A 15,668-nucleotide genomic window follows, 5' to 3' on the forward strand; every position below is an offset into this window, starting at 1 on the left:
GGCGCGGCCCCACAGCGGCCTCCGGCATGGAGCCGGCTCGCGCGACCCAGTAGCCGCCACTCCCGGAGCCCGGCGCTAGAGCCGCCCGCAGTCCGCCCGCCACATCCCGGCCGCGCCGCGGGCCAGGCCTCAGGAGAAGCCGGGAGGAAGATGACGCGTCCTCGCCGCAGTCGCCTGCAAGCAGGGCTCGCCGCAGAGCCGTAGGAGAGAAAGGGCTCGGGAGCGTAGACAGCCGCTCCGGGAGCTGCCCTCCCTGCCCGCGGAGGACTCGCCCAGGCGCTCTCCGAGTGGAGGTTGGGAGCATTTGCAGCAGAAATTTGGGCTTTCCCTCCCCCCTCCATACATTCTCTCCCTCCTCCTCCCCCTTTTCCAATTTTTCTTCTTCCCGGGAAGTGGATTGCCGATGCCGAGAGGACTTTATTCATTAATGATGCAACCGGATTCGTTTCAGGATTATGTTGCACGAATTGAATTTTGAATGAAGGAGTTTTTTTTTTTTTGAAAGAAGTGTTGACTCTAGTTCGTTGTACTTTTAATTATTATTTTATTTAAGCATACAATTTAATTGTATTATTCTCTTACAAATATTAAATCTATATTTTATGGAAACTTACCCTCAAGATATATATGTTTATGGGTGAAATCGAAGACGCTTCCGTTAAGTGAGGTGACTGGCGTGTTGGATGTTTAATTCAGCACCGGCATTGCATGACAGTTGTTGAAATAACAAGTGGTTTATTTTTTAAAACCACACCTTTAAAATTTTTAAGCTCAGATAGTGACAGTAGACATCGTAAGGGCAATTAAGAGAAAGCCAACAGCAGCAACCGAAGCAGCCATGTCCGGAGAAGTGCGTTTGAGGCAGTTGGAGCAGTTTATTTTGGATGGGCCAGCGCAGACCAATGGGCAGTGCTTCAGTGTGGAGACCCTACTGGACATACTCATCTGTCTCTATGATGAATGCAATAATTCTCCGTTGAGAAGAGAGAAGAACATTCTTGAATATCTAGAATGGGGTAAGTTTTTTTTTTAACTCTTAATGTGTAGCTGGCATGAGCATTATTAACTATGATGAAGAAATATGCATATATACATAACAAAAGAACAAACGCCAGTTAGTTAAGACTTTTCTCCCCTAGTTTTGGTGACTTTTTGCCAGGAGTAATGCCGTGTGTCTTTGTTGCCTTGGTGTGTGGCCTTGCTGTTTGTGGACTCCCTGCGTTTTCAGGCAGCGGTAAGAGCTTTAAAACAACTGCAGAGGTGGATTACTGAGCGCAGTCGTCTCGTGCACGGCAGTGCAGCAGCCTCACTGGGAAGGTATTTGTTGGTTGAAACATTCCTTCCTAGGCTTTGGAAATCGCTGGAGATGGGAGGAGATGTTGAAGTCTGCTTATTTTAGGACAGCAGGACTGTGGAGGTGGTGATCTGTGGGTTTAATTTCATCTCTATATAGCACAAGCAAGGACAACTACTAAACATGGACTTTCCAAAAATTACTAGGTTCCTGAGAAGAAATAATAAAAGAAATAATAAAAGTGTTTCGTGTGTGTGTGTGTGTGTGTGTGTGTGTACAGACAGTAGTTGGAGAATTTTTGGAGGCAGCTCCACCTGCGTTAGATTTTACTCTAAACTGAACGTGCATTTACTGAGAGTTTGGGCTCCTAGTCTTCTAAGTGTAGATGTGACCCGGATGACCCGTAGTAGGACTGGATCAGTGATGCCAGCAAGCGCTGCATGTGACCTTCAAGCCAGAAGGCTTGGCTGAAGTGCTGTGTCTCTGATGTCACTCACTTGGATGAAGGAGTTGGACATCTAGCAGTCCGTCATTGCCCAGCCTGGTAGTGAGTGGTACGGCAGTCCTGGAAGGATTTTGGCCATCTAGAATTGTGTGCTGTTGAAGTACTTTTAGTTAGCTAAATCATTTTTATATTGAAGATCTTTGTTCCCAAGTAAAGCTTTATTTTCTGAAGTAAAAATTAAGTGCCCATTGTTGTTTTGGTTTTCAAATTAATTCAAAATTTGTCTCTTAGGTCAACCCCCAATTTAAGAATGACCACACAAAGCAATTTTAATTCTCAGTTTGCCAGTGTTTGAAGATTGATTGCTCGCAGCTTGATGTTGCAAGGTTAAAAAGATGTGTAAATGTGCATGGAATGATTTTACAAAGCAGCTGGCCGGCATCGTGCTGCTAATGTAAGAAATCTTAACCGTTTTTTCAGGCAGCTTCTCTCTGGAGAGTAGGGACTTTGCTGTTGGTGTGGCTTTGTCTGTGGCTACCTGCCTTTTGATGTGTAGGATCAGTACTTGAGGAAGCAGATGGAATTTTACACCCAGAGTTTCATAAACTTAGGAATTCTGTATTGTTTCTTTTTTGAAGACTTAAAAGGTTGGAATTTGAGTCCTTGAATTATGGCCCCTTAGTGATACTCTAGTCTGTGATTATGATTGTCGTTTAATATCCTTTTCATTTGCAAAACAGTAGGAGAACTCTTTGTACGTCGCAGTGGCAAGTGTAAGTTAAATAGTGTACAGAGAAAGCTGTATATCTGATTTCCTGTTACATAGTGGTTTTATGCCATGGAATATTTTGTCATGTTATTAAAATAACCTGTGTATCTTCCATTAAGTATCTTTTCTTAGATGTTGTTTTCTTATGTTTATGAACACTTTGTAAACACATACATATTTATTTACACCAGAAAGTTAAACAAAAACCAAGTGTTTGCTGCATTCACTATAGTATATTTATTTTTGAGAGATGATCATAATATGTAGCTCAGGGTGGTCTTGAGATGCTATGTAACATTACTGGTATGCACCACCATGTGCGGGTAATGCAGTGCTGGGGACTGAACCAAAGGCTTTATTCACGCTAGGCAAGCACTGAGTTCCAGCCCCAGCCCACATTCCCTGTATTCTTAGTTAATAATTTCATGTCTTACCTTTTTAGTTGTCTGATATATAGTGTCATGAATCAGTCTCATAAACCATCACTGGAGTTTTAAGAAATGGTTACTTTTATTATTTTAAATTATGTATGTATGGGTCTGTGTGTAAGGTATGTGCTGTAAGTGTGAACTCTGGAGAAAGCCCCAGACATCTGATCATCCTCTTGGAGCCGGATGCTGGTGGTCGGGAGCTTCCTGACATGGGTGCTGGGAATCAAACTCAGGTCCTCTAAGCCCTCTAAGCTACTGAACCATCTCTTCAAGAAAGTAGTTTAAAAATTTTTTAAAAATTATTTCATGTTTTTAGATTATAATTACATCATTTCCTCCTTTCTTTTCCTCCCTCCAACCCATTCCTTTATACTTCTTATTCTCTTTCAAATTCATGTATTTCTAAATTCATAATTACAGCATGCTTAGTCTGCATAATGTTACTTCTATGTATGCTTTCAGGGCTGAACCTTTGGCTTTGGATGGCCAATTGGTGTGCTCTTTCCTGGGGAAGAGATGATGGAATTTTTAAGGAATTGTTTTGTATAGTTTAGACTCGTAAGCCTCTGACATGTTCTTCCCTCCATAAGAATTAAAGAGTGGAGGTGTTTCGAAAGACGCATCATATGTGGTTTCATTTACTGTCTTCAAGCTCTTGGGGGTTTTAGATGAAGGATATAGTATCTTTTCACTAAAGTATTGCAACGAATCATTCCTTCTTCACTTATTAGTCTGTCACTACATTTTGGGAAATGTTCTATTTCATTCCTGTTGCAAAAAATGTATAAGAATATCTAGATTATATAGGTTAGGTTTTAAGATTGTGAAGTGACTTTAATTTCTTAATGAATCATTAATTTTTGGGAATGAAAATTTACAGGAATATCATTGAGGTTAAATTTGACAGTTTAAATTTATTTCAAGATGTCATCTTTGGTTTGATTTTAATAATTTAAAGTATTGTCTTTAACTCTTTAAAAGACACAGTAATTGAAATAGCATAATATAGTTGAATATTCCCTATTACTTGCTAAATATTTGTGTTTGGTATTTGCATTAATGGAAATACTACCTGGGCACTCCATATTTTTATAAGGGGATGATTGGTTACTTTTAAATATGTAGTCAAGAGCCTGTGTGTATTTCGCTTCCATCAGTTTCATTGATTCCTTGTAATGATTCATTTCATCTCTGTAGTGGTACAGTTAATATTTTGTTATTAACAGTTCTCAGTAAGAAAACCGACTATTCCGAGTCAGGCATGCTGTTTTTCTTTTATAACATTTCTTGGTTTTGGTGCTGATGACTTGAAGGAGAAAAGTAGGAGCAGCAGAGAGGAAGAAGGATTAAGTTGGCGAATGCTAGCCCAAGAGGATAACAGCATCCTAAGACCATAGGTCACTTTCGAGTTTAATAGTGTATATTATTTTCTAGTTACAGCCAGCAATATTTGAAAAGCTTTCTTCCTTTGATTTTTATGTTGTTAAAAAGATATCTATTATAGTCAGTAATATTTGAAAGCCTTTGATTTTTTTAAGTTGTTGGAAAGATTATGATTTCTATGTTTGTTTATGTAATAGTTTTGGTGTCAGTAGTAGGACTCTTAAGTTATAGCGGAGCTATAGAAGTAAAGTAGTCGTGACATTATAAACTAGCTTGTTAGTGATGACTAGAACATTTACTGCTCATTAAATTGGTTTCCCTCTGCTTGAAATGGGAAATTTGAATATTAATAAATTTATTTAAAAGGATGTAGGATAGTATTACTCAGTACAGAAGGAACTGGCAGCTTTCTCTGTATGTGGATTACTTTTCTATGCTTTCTGACCCTGATTTTATAACATTCCATGTAAGTTTTCATTATATAACGGTTTTATAGCTTAATTCACATTTTATGTTAAACCCAGAGAATAATCTGATTATTAAACTTATTCCTAGGACAGGTCAACAGGTATTGTGGTATAAACATTTTCTTTTGTTAGAGTTGTTTTAAAGTTTAGTATCATTTTTTTCTTATGTGAGTTGGAATAGTGATGGCTTGATTGGAAGGAATTGAATTGTTTCTAGAATACTTTATTTATTCTTTGTGTCTGCTTTTCCTCACTGTTAAGTTATTCTGTGTAGAATTGTTTATCACACAGAATTAAGATAATCATTGAATACACATGATTAAATTTATTTTAAAATGTCTTCATTTGGGATCATTGTAAATGCATTGAACATGTAGGTACGAAACACTTGCTTCCTTTACACTAGACATGTCCTAATCTGTTTTAAGAATGCATGTGGTTTAGCTGAGGCAGTGCTGACACCTGAGGAACACACTGGGAACATAGTAAGTGGTAGGAGTTGCTGTACTCTTTTCCCCCTTCCTCCTTTCTCTCCTTCCCTTCTCCCTGAGGTAGTTACCAATAATATTAGTTACTGCGCCATCCTGAAGTATGGATTACTTGGTTAATAAGTGATTTAAAGCAATATTGCTTTGTGAGTGAAAACAGTATATCAAGATTAATATTTTAAGAATTTTAGAAGTACTTCATATGGAAACGTAAGGCATATCTTATTGTAGAATTGTGAAAATAAATATGTAATATGTTGGAAATTTTATGAACTATCCCATAAATCTTAGGACGTGGTTGCTCTTCCCCAGTAAGCCCAGTCTATCCCATGGAAAAGAACTGAACTTGGTGCAGTTTTAGTATGCTACTCAAAGGATTTCTTGTCTGGTAGACTTAGGGCCAGGAAATTGTATGTAAAGCTTGTTCTTTTTTATCCTGTTGGTTGTGATAGTTTCAAAAATCAAACCAACATTTAAAAGTTAGACTAAAATAGAAAACACTCAAGTTCATTATACGCAGAAAGAGGAAATAATGTTATGTGAATCATGTATGCTGTTTTGTAGTTCTTACTCTTAAATCTTATAGAGTGAGACCAAAGGAGTTTGGAATGGTGTGTGATGAAGATATGTATGTTAGCTAATAATGAAAATATCAGAGGCATGTTTCCATTTTCAGAAAATACATTTAGTAGATTCAGGACAACAAAGACAATTTAACCAAGGGGAATGTGCATAGGGACAAGGTGTGGGAAAGGGAGATGGGAGAGGCAAAGGGGAGCTTGCGGGGAGAGGAGTGAATGAGTGAGAAGGAGTGAGAGCGACGACATTGTGTTCCAGCATTGCTACTTCAGTCTGACTGAATGATTGGGTATTTTTAATTTAGAGGAATATACTGGATATAAGAATTAACCTCAATCTTTTGTATTTTTAAAAATTGTTATAGCCTCTTTTATTTTTCTTTTTCTGCAGTGATTAATTGCCTTTGATTGTCAGAAGTATATTAGCTTTTTGAACTTGAGGGATAATGATAGTAGTGTCTTGGCTAGTTTTTCCTATTCCAGGTGAATGCGTGAGGATTTGCCAGCTTTCTCATTTTTATCCCTTGCAGACTATCAGTGAAAATGATTTCCTGTTTTAAGTATTGAAGACTGTGAATTGCTCAGCTGTTTTTGCGGAGTCTGTCTAAGTTAAATTCTTTCTAAAATGATTTGTTATGAATGGCCTGTACTCTTAAGTATAAGCTATTCTAGAGACAAGAATGAGTGTCCTTTGCTGTCATTGCATAGAAAACGCCCAGATGCAGGGATCTTTGTTTCTTCCCCATTGATGCTGCTCAGAGTTCCAGGGCTGCTCTTCTCTCAAGCTCCTCACACTTTGCTGGACAATTTTCATTCCTTTTATGGGGCAGTAGGTGAGAATGGCTAGCCTCCAGTTGATCAGCCTCTCATCTGGTGGTCTTGGATCTGCCACTGGGATAGAGCTGCATTGGTTTTCATCAGAACAGGAAGCACATGGACCTGGCTCCTCATTCTCAATATTCTGTTGAAATCTTCCTCGTGAACTATTTGCTTCTATTTTGGAATCAGGGCTTTTTCATCTGGTTTTCTTCTCTAGTTTCAAAGTGTGTCTTATAAATGGGCTGTTACTAAGTTCTGTCTCTCTCTCTCTCTCTCTCTCTCTCTCTCTCTCTCTCTCTCTCTGTGTGTGTGTGTATGAATGTGCACAGAGGCTTATAAGTTTGGAAAATTATTGCAGACACAACTTAAGTAAAATATTGCAGGTTATCCTTGAATTTACAAGGTTTATCAGATTATAGAATCGTCATTTTGAAGAGTATCTGTGGGGTAAATGGCAATCAGTATTCTAATGCATATTCTTAGGGAAGTGTTGTTTCCTTTGTAAACTCCTTATTGGAGTTAGAGAGAAATTTTGAGAAACTTGTGGTTTAGAAGGAGAATCTAACTTTGAGGAAGTTATATGTGACTTAGTGCCTGTAGTCTTAAATGTTTGTGTGTGAAAGCCATATGACCTGAGAGATAAAATTAATCGTGGTGGAGTAGTGATGCTGTTGAGTTACATCTGTGGGCAGTATCCTGATGAGCCTGTGATGTTTCTATGCCACCCTTGTCTAATTTGAGCTTCCTCCCCCTGTAGTGGCATTTTTACTACTTTAAATACAGAAATTCTCACTTTAATTTTATAGCTTCAGTTCTTTTCATTTGAACCTGTTACAAACTGTTTTGTGTCTGAAAAGATTTTTTCATTACAACGTTTAGGAAGAAAATGCCTTGAACTCACGCAATTTCATAATCCATTGTGTTTTATTTTTTCCCTAGGGTAACAGTGTTTTAGCTAAGTGGTTGGTTTCTGTCATCTCAATTGTGTGGGAACTTCTATTATTATGGATACTGGTGTATACGTTTTATGTGTCAGCATCTCTTTGTTTATATGTATTATAAAGAAAGCAGACAATCTCTCCTTTTAATAAAGGAGAAACCATGTATAACTGGTGTTATTTTGGCAGCGTGTGAACAGTTAGAACATTGTGATTGCTGTAAAGTTTTATTCTGAGTTATATACCATGGCAGATAATAATACTGGAGGACAGTTCAACTTGATGGTTTAAAAACAAGTGAAGAGCTTTGGATTTAAACTGAATCCTTTAATTATTGGCTAGGTTGTGTAGGCAAGTTGCTTAACCTCTTGAATCTATATATCAGCTCTAAAGAAATGGACATTATCACAATATTTACCAAAAGACGAAGGCCAGTTTGGAAGTTTTTCTCATGATTTAGAGTTTATTTTGTTGATTTCAGTCCCACTTTGATTTTTTTTTTCATTTTTGATAAAGGGTCTCATGGAGTCCTTGAGCTTAATATGACCTTGAGCTTCTGATTCTCTTGTTTCTACTTCCTAAGTGCTAGGACTAGAGTTGTACGTTATCATGTCTGGTTTCTGTGGTGCTGGGAATTGAACCCAGGGCCTTGTGTATGCTAGGCAAGCAGTTTACCCACTGAGTTACATCCCTTGCTTCCTTTCTGATTTTTAAATTTCCATTCTATTTAGCCTTAAAACGAAGGAACAACTAAAATGCCACTTTGGGGATTAAGTTCAAGTTAAGTGTATAGTGATACTAATGAAAGTATATAAATAAATTCACTTTATTGTCAATCATTTGCATCTTCTTGAAAATATCTTATTAAGTTATTGTTGTTACTTTTAAATTTTATTGTACGTGCATGCATGCTTTGCTTGTATGCATTTCTGTGCACTGTGTACATGTCTGGTGGCCACAGAGTTCAGAGGAAGGCTTCAGACCCTCTAAAATTATATTTATTGATGGTGTCTTTCTTTGCATGACTATGCAAACAGTCTTAGGCATTATTTTAGGATACTTTGCATTAGATGTTTTGTTCTTTTTAGCTAAGAAATTTTGGGGGGGGGGTAAATATTAAACTAATACACAGTCTTTCAACCACCAGTAACAGCTATTATGTAGTGACTAGTTACACTTTATTTTTGTATTTTGTGGCTTCAGTCCGCAAATTAGTGGTAGAGTTCTAAACCTCAACTCAGAAGCTTAAAAATTTTTATTGATGTGTTGTTCACATAGTACCTTTTATGGACTAAAATTATGCAGCACCCGCAGATTCATGTGGTCTTTCAGTAAGTATGAAGAAAATGAACACTTTCCACAAGTATTTCCTAAAGTGTATTTCAAGAGACATACTGGATATTCCACAGATTCTGGGTTAATTGGATGTGTAAGGCCGGGGAATAGTGCTTTGATACATGCCTTTTACAAAGCATGTTATCATAGAAAACGTTTCTAAACGTTCTGGACAGAAACCTTAACTTTGTTGTGTACAGTTGACCCACATTATTTTAACTGTGGAACTGTGAGAGGAACACTGACTGAATTTGGGACATTGTGGTCACATTAGGAAAAATACAGGCAATGTCCAGAGTCTTTAAGCAGGTTATGTAAAAGCATATTAAAAAATATTGTCACAGTGTACTCAGAGCACAAGCACAGGTGAGAGTTTGGCTCATTTATGTCATCTGAAAACCAGTGTAGCCAGATTTAAGTTGGGGTGGGATTCAGCCCTGGACAGGAGGCTCTCACCTGTGTTGGGAAATCCGTACATGCAGCTTCTGGTTTGCAGAGTTGTTTCTTCTAAATAGTGAATTTTTTGTTTTTGTTTTTTTTCTTTTTTTCTTCAGTAAAGCATGGTCATGTTCTATTCACTGGTACAGAGAAACTGTAAAGTAGAACAAAATTGGATTTTATGAGAAGTTTGTAAAAGTGGTATAATTGTCCAGTGATAGCAAGAATCTTGTCCGTAAGTGTCAGCACTTACTAGGGGTGGCTAATACCCAAGTTAACCCATATATGGTGAAAAGCAGTAAGCCCTACTTAGAAAAAAATTCTTGCTTGGTGTGACTAAATCCTCATTTTGAAATTGCATCGTGAACTCCCTGTGGTTTTGTCCTGACCAAAAAGTACCATAAAGAGAGAGACATTTAAAAGCAGACTAAGAGCTCAGGTATATGGCGAACCTTGCATATTAATGTGGCACCGGAAAGCATTCTATACGGCATGTTTATATCTTCTTAGCGTTTATGGTTAGAACTACAGCATTTGGAAGATTAGCATAATTTCTTTTACTGACTTAAAAAAAACCTGCATGCCTTTGTAATGTGTCACCATTTCTGACAGATGCTAAGCTAACAGCTTCTTCCAGAATTGTGTTGTTGTGGTAGTTGCTTGAAATTGTGACTGATGCAGTCATTATATGGTTTCTTTTGCCTTGGTTACTGTGAGGTTGTACCGGTTAAGTGTTGGATGAGTTAATCCCAGGTTTATTCTGTTTCTGTGCTCCTGGCTTGATTTATTTGTATTAACCTTGTAAATATGGATTTGTATATTCTAGGGTCTTACTGTTTGCACTTAGTTTTTCTTTCAAATGCCAAGTAGCCTTTAACACATATGTGTCTTTACTTTGAAAATATGAGGTTCTTATACATCCCAGAATTTAATAAAACACATGCAAATTTATACATGATTTTTAAAATTATGTTAACATGCTTAATATCCTTCAGTGACTATGGAAAGCTTCTCAGGATATCTTTATTTAAACTTATTACCATAGTACATACTTTTTCTTTCTTGTATTTTTGAGATATGGTCTTCCTCTATAGTTCAGATTGGCCTTGACTTGTGCTCCTTCTGTCTCCTGAGTGCTAAAATTACAGGTATATATACCCAGTCACAACTTTTATATACTTCTTATCTATAACCTTATATATTTAACTTTAAAAACATTTTTTAAAAATTGAAATAACCACAATGTATAGAAAAATACAAGTATAGTATACTTTTTTATTCTGAACCCTGAGAATAATTTGTCTACTCATGTCCATTTCTTCCCAGTGTGTTTGTATATATATATCTACATACTTTTATATAACTATAATGCAGCTGTTAAAATCAAGAAATTAGCATTGATGAGATACTGTCATCTGACTTTTAGAACTTTATTTGAGTTTTATCAGTTGCTGTAATCATTTTGTTACAGCAGAAGGATTCAGTCTGGAATCCTGTGTCAGATGTGAATATTTTATTTTGCAGTGTTGGTTGAGCCAGGTCTTTAGGTTTTCCTTGACTTTCTCAACTTTGGCTTTTTTAATGATTGCAGGTCATTTGCAGTAGCTCTCTATTTGAATTTTCCTCACAGTTAGATTTAGACAAAGCTTTGGCAGTATCACGGAAATGATGCTTTGTTCTTTTGGTTGCAGTCCCATCAAATGAGGCACAGACTCTATGCTGCCTTATTACTTGTTATACTGGCACTGGCAGGGTTTCTCCACTGTAGTTATTCTTTGGGTGGGTGTGGTGGCACATACCTGTAATCCTGGCACTAAAGGGGCTCAGGTGGGAGGATCATGAGTGAAAGGTCTGCTGGGCTATATAAGTGAGTTTGAGGAAGGCCAGGGCAACATATGAAACCTCATCTTAACTAAAGCAACACAAAACAAAAACTAAATCATGACAAAACAAGTTACTTTTCCTATTATAGATATTGGAGAGGTATTTTAAATTGTGTATCTATCTTTTGCTCATTAAATTGTGCTTATATCTAGTGTAGCTTACGGTTTTCTATGTTAATCATTAGATTGCAACCCTTCCCTCCAAGAGGAATAACCCTCAAGTGCTTCAGGAAAGAACACATTATACTGTACCTGCAGTTTTTCTATGTCTGAGAATATTTCAAATAAAATTAAAGTGAAATAGCCAAGGGCCATGTATGAGTTTATGAGTTGTATATGCCATACTCAACTGTTTAAATGTTATTCTGGAAGCTGTCAGCTTCACGATGGAGACTTGACCCAGATTTAGTCAATAGGAGCCCCTTCAAATCTTGTGTGCCCTTTGACAGACACGTCTCCGTGACTCCTTGAGCAGTTTTTTTTTTCTGGTATAAACAAATGCCTTAGGCTTGTCCTGTTTTGTCCTTGACCCCGTCTTGGAGTCAGCAAGTTTTTAAGGACTCCTGGCACCTTTTAGAAGATGAAGTTACTCAGTAGGCGACAGAAGAAGGTCTCCCTTTTGTCATTGCTGCTCTTCTTGTGAACAGTGCTATCTTTCTTTAGCCCATCTAGATCTGTTGCACTACCTAGTTGTCTACAAATTTTATGTATATATCTCTATCTGTATTACAGATCTGAATTTACTTTGGTAGATACTAGTTTCTGTTTTTATTATATGGGAAAGATCACTAATTAGCACCAATATCCCTAATTCCAATCTAACACACTACAGGCTTCATTCTAGCTTCTTTTGTCTTGTTTTTCTGTGTTTTAAATCTCCTTGCCAGCAGCCAGTGAGATTTATATATATATGTGTGTGTGTGTGTGTGTGTGTGTGTGTGTGTGTAATTTTTTTTTGAGAGAGAGAGGGAATATAGATGGGTGGAATATACTCTCTAGAGGTTAGAGGTATCAAATCCCCCAGGAGCTGGAGATAAAGGCAATTGTGAGGTGCTTGATGTAGGTACTGGAAATTGACCTCAGGCCCTCTGCTAGAACAGTAGGTGCTTTAAGTGTTGGACCATGTCTTCAGCCCCACTTACTTGTCTGTGAGTAATACTCCGTTCCCTCCCTCATCCAGATAATTTATTCACTCTGCTGGATTGCTGCTATTCTTGTCTCTAAAGAAGCTATGCTCCTCTCCGTGTTCTGTCTGACCACCACACCAGGCTTCTCTTTTCATCCCAGACTTTCCTTCACCCTTAGGTGTTCTTGTGTTACATAGGCTCTGACATTCCCAGTGCCAGGAAGCCCTTTGTGGATTTTCTGGGCATGAGCTCAGCTAGTAGCACCTACTGTGATCTGCTGTGACTTCTTTTTCTCTGCTTTGATCTGCCATGCCTATTGGCCTTAGGTGTGAGGAAGATGGACCTGCTATTTACCTAATCCATGCCTCTTTAGAATAGGAACAGGGTCTGAGAAAGGTTTAATAGAATGATTTTGTGGCATGAACTTCATGGAGTGCATTTACAGACTAAAGATGCATAGATGTCATCAGATGATACAGTCATGTGGGGCTACTATTGTAGATGACTGTCATCAAGCATTGCTCAGTTATATACATATATGGATATGTATGTAATTTTATTTATTTCCTTTTTTTGAGAGCTAGAATCTTACTAAAAAGCCTAAGCTGGTTTTGAGCTCAAATTCTCTTTCCCAGTCAGTTACAGGCATGCGCTGCCATGCCTGCTTCCCCCACTTAAAATATTTAAGAGAAATACTTCAAAAATTTATAAAGTATAGCAATCTTTTTGATGTAGCGCCTCCGAGCTTCAACAAATGCAGAATCGTGGGGCAGCTAATATTACTAAAGTATGGAGCAGTTTGTATCAGTTCCACAGTTCTCTTGTTGCTCCCCTTTTGTACTACATCCAGCTATTATTTAGCTATAAAGGAAAACTGCTAGTAATTAAGGAACGTCTGGCTAGTCTATGAGTTTTTACATGTTGGTTAATGTTTACAGTGGTGAGGCTTGGGCAGACTGTGGGGCCACTGGCAGTGGGACCAGGATTTATTCCTAGTTCTTGAACTGGCGTCTAGGAGTGTAGTAATAGGGGCGGCGGGGCTGCGTCCCCAACACCCCAGCCGCCTGCCCGGCTAGCTTATGCCCCGAAATAACAACACACAAACTGTATTCATTTAATCACTGCTTGGCCCATTCTCTTCTAGGCTAATTCTCACATATTAATTTAGCCCATTTCTAATCATCTGTGTGTAGCACCCCAAGGTGCGCTTACCGGGGAGATTCTAGCCTAGTCCATCCTGGGTCGGAGCTTCATCCCGGGAGCGGGGCATGGCATCTCTCTCAGGTGTCTGCTCCCGAGAGGAGAGCTGTCGAGACTCTGACCTCACTTCCTCTTCCTCCCAGCATTTTGTTCTGTTTACTCCTCCCACCTATCCTCTAACCAATAAAATGGGCCAGGGCAGTGCCTTTATTAGCCAATGACCTTCCTCCATCATAGGAGCACCTTGTTTTTGGAGGGATACCTTGCTCAGCCTAGATATAGGGGGAGGGCCTTGGTCTTGCCTCAGAGTGAAGTGTCAGACTTTGTTAACTCCCCATGGGAAGCCTTACCCTTTCTGAGAAGTGGATGGGGAGGTGGGAAGAAGGTGGAGAAAGTGGGAGGAGGGGGAGAGAATGGGAACAGGATAGCTATGTAAAATGAGAAAAGATTGTATTTAATATTTTTTAACCCCGCTACCCCTTGCCTATCATAACAAATGCATAGCACATATCTGAAATTTGGTAATGCCATCATACTTGTTATACCCAAGGCTATAAACCATCTATCTAATTTTCAAACACTGCTTGAAACTCATGTCAGGAACATGTTGCCTCTTTTATTTACCCTGTTTTATTTCAAAAGTGATTTTTTTCCTTAAAAAACTTAATTAATTTTAATGGGCAAATAAAGATTAGAAAGTGAGTTCTTAAATGATGGTTTATGATTTCCTTCATAGCTGTTGACAATATATAAATAATTACTTAGTAGAATGAGGTAATGAGAGAATGAGTAAGGACTAGGGTAAATGCAAATAGCCTAATTTGTCAATCAGCGTTTTCTTTCATTAAGTCTGTGTTTAACCTTATTTGCACTGTATCCAGAATAAACTTCAGAGCCTAGTATTGATGAATTAAACATATATAAATAAAATTTTCCCTGCAGCCCTACTAAAACTATAATAAAGATTTTTAATAGTCAAAAGTGTTCCAAAAGGAGAAGAGCAGGAAGGAGACTTAAAGCAGTTCCATTTGTGATGCTGAGAATACAGTGACCCCAACTTCGGAGATCTAAGAACATTGAGTTCTAAGTCAGCAGTGATTGAAGCCGAGGACCTGCCCTGCTAAATTGGCAGAAGTTAATAGAAGTTGAGTAGTTATAGAAGCTGATGTCTTCAGAATGTCCTGGAAGTTGAGATGTGGGCATGGCTGAGACACAGGGACCAACTAAGCTGTCAGAGACAGAAGTCTAGAACTCCTGCTCTCCTTCTCAAGACAATCTGCTCTGATGGGTTGAGTGACACCAGGCATAGAACAGTGTAGACTTCAAATATTGAACACCTCGGGGAGAATTTAAAGTTGCTCAGAAAATGAAGCAAGTTCAAAAAGAGCTGTTAAGAAAAGAATTGTGTAGGAAGGAAAAAGTAACAGTAATTTACATGGTTACTAGTAATGGAGGCATTGAATATAAATCTAACCAAAAGTATACTGTAATTATATTGGGGGGGGGGCGTTGTTAGGACCTGATACTTGCCTTAAGTCTTAAGTAATGACTACTTCTGAATAATGGATAAAAATGAAAAGTTAAGACATAGTTTTAGCTTTTATAGAATTAAAAAGTACAGTTATTTAATACTTCCTTATTGACCTTATTTTGAAATTCTTTCCTTTGTGAGTTACTTCTAAGTTTTGCAGCTAAGTTGTCAAAACTGGACAGTGTGAATAGGGTTGTATTAGAATTCATGAGTATGCTGGGCAGTGGTGATACATGCCTTTAATCCTAGCACTCAGGGAGGCAGATCTCTGTGAGTTTGAGGCCAGCCTGGTCTATACAGTGAGTTCCAGGTCAGACAGAGCTATACAGAGAAACCCTGTCTTGGAAAAAAAATATTGAGTATATTTTTTGAGCAGATCAGTGTTTTTTCTTCTTTTAGTGATTGCACTGTTCTTAGAGATGGCAATTGTAAGTAGCTCTTATCTAATTTAGGAGGGTAGTTTATTCTGGGAAAAAGCTATGTAGCTTAAATCCTTTAAATATGCTTTTAAAGTTTACATAGCTACTTCTAAAGTTATACAA

General features: G+C 38.0%; 1 protein-coding gene across 15 annotated transcripts in view; it reads left to right on the plus strand.

The window, feature by feature from the left end:
• Positions 1-239: 239 nt before the first annotated feature.
• Cdc42bpa (CDC42 binding protein kinase alpha) overlaps positions 240-15,668 on the plus strand; it is a 229,419-nt gene continuing 213,990 nt past the window's right edge. For all 15 annotated transcript variants that reach the window (XM_041635351.1, XM_041635358.1, XM_041635352.1 and 12 more), the window contains exon 1: positions 240-1,016. In XM_041635351.1, the coding sequence (XP_041491285.1) occupies positions 839-1,016 (178 nt within the window). In that variant the 5' untranslated portion in view covers positions 240-838. The remainder of the gene's footprint in view (positions 1,017-15,668) is intronic.

The sequence above is a fragment of the Microtus oregoni genome, unplaced genomic scaffold (assembly GCF_018167655.1).
Source record: "Microtus oregoni isolate MIOR12 unplaced genomic scaffold, Mior012 000047F_ref0000412, whole genome shotgun sequence".
In the NCBI taxonomy this organism is placed as follows: Eukaryota; Metazoa; Chordata; class Mammalia; order Rodentia; family Cricetidae; genus Microtus; species Microtus oregoni.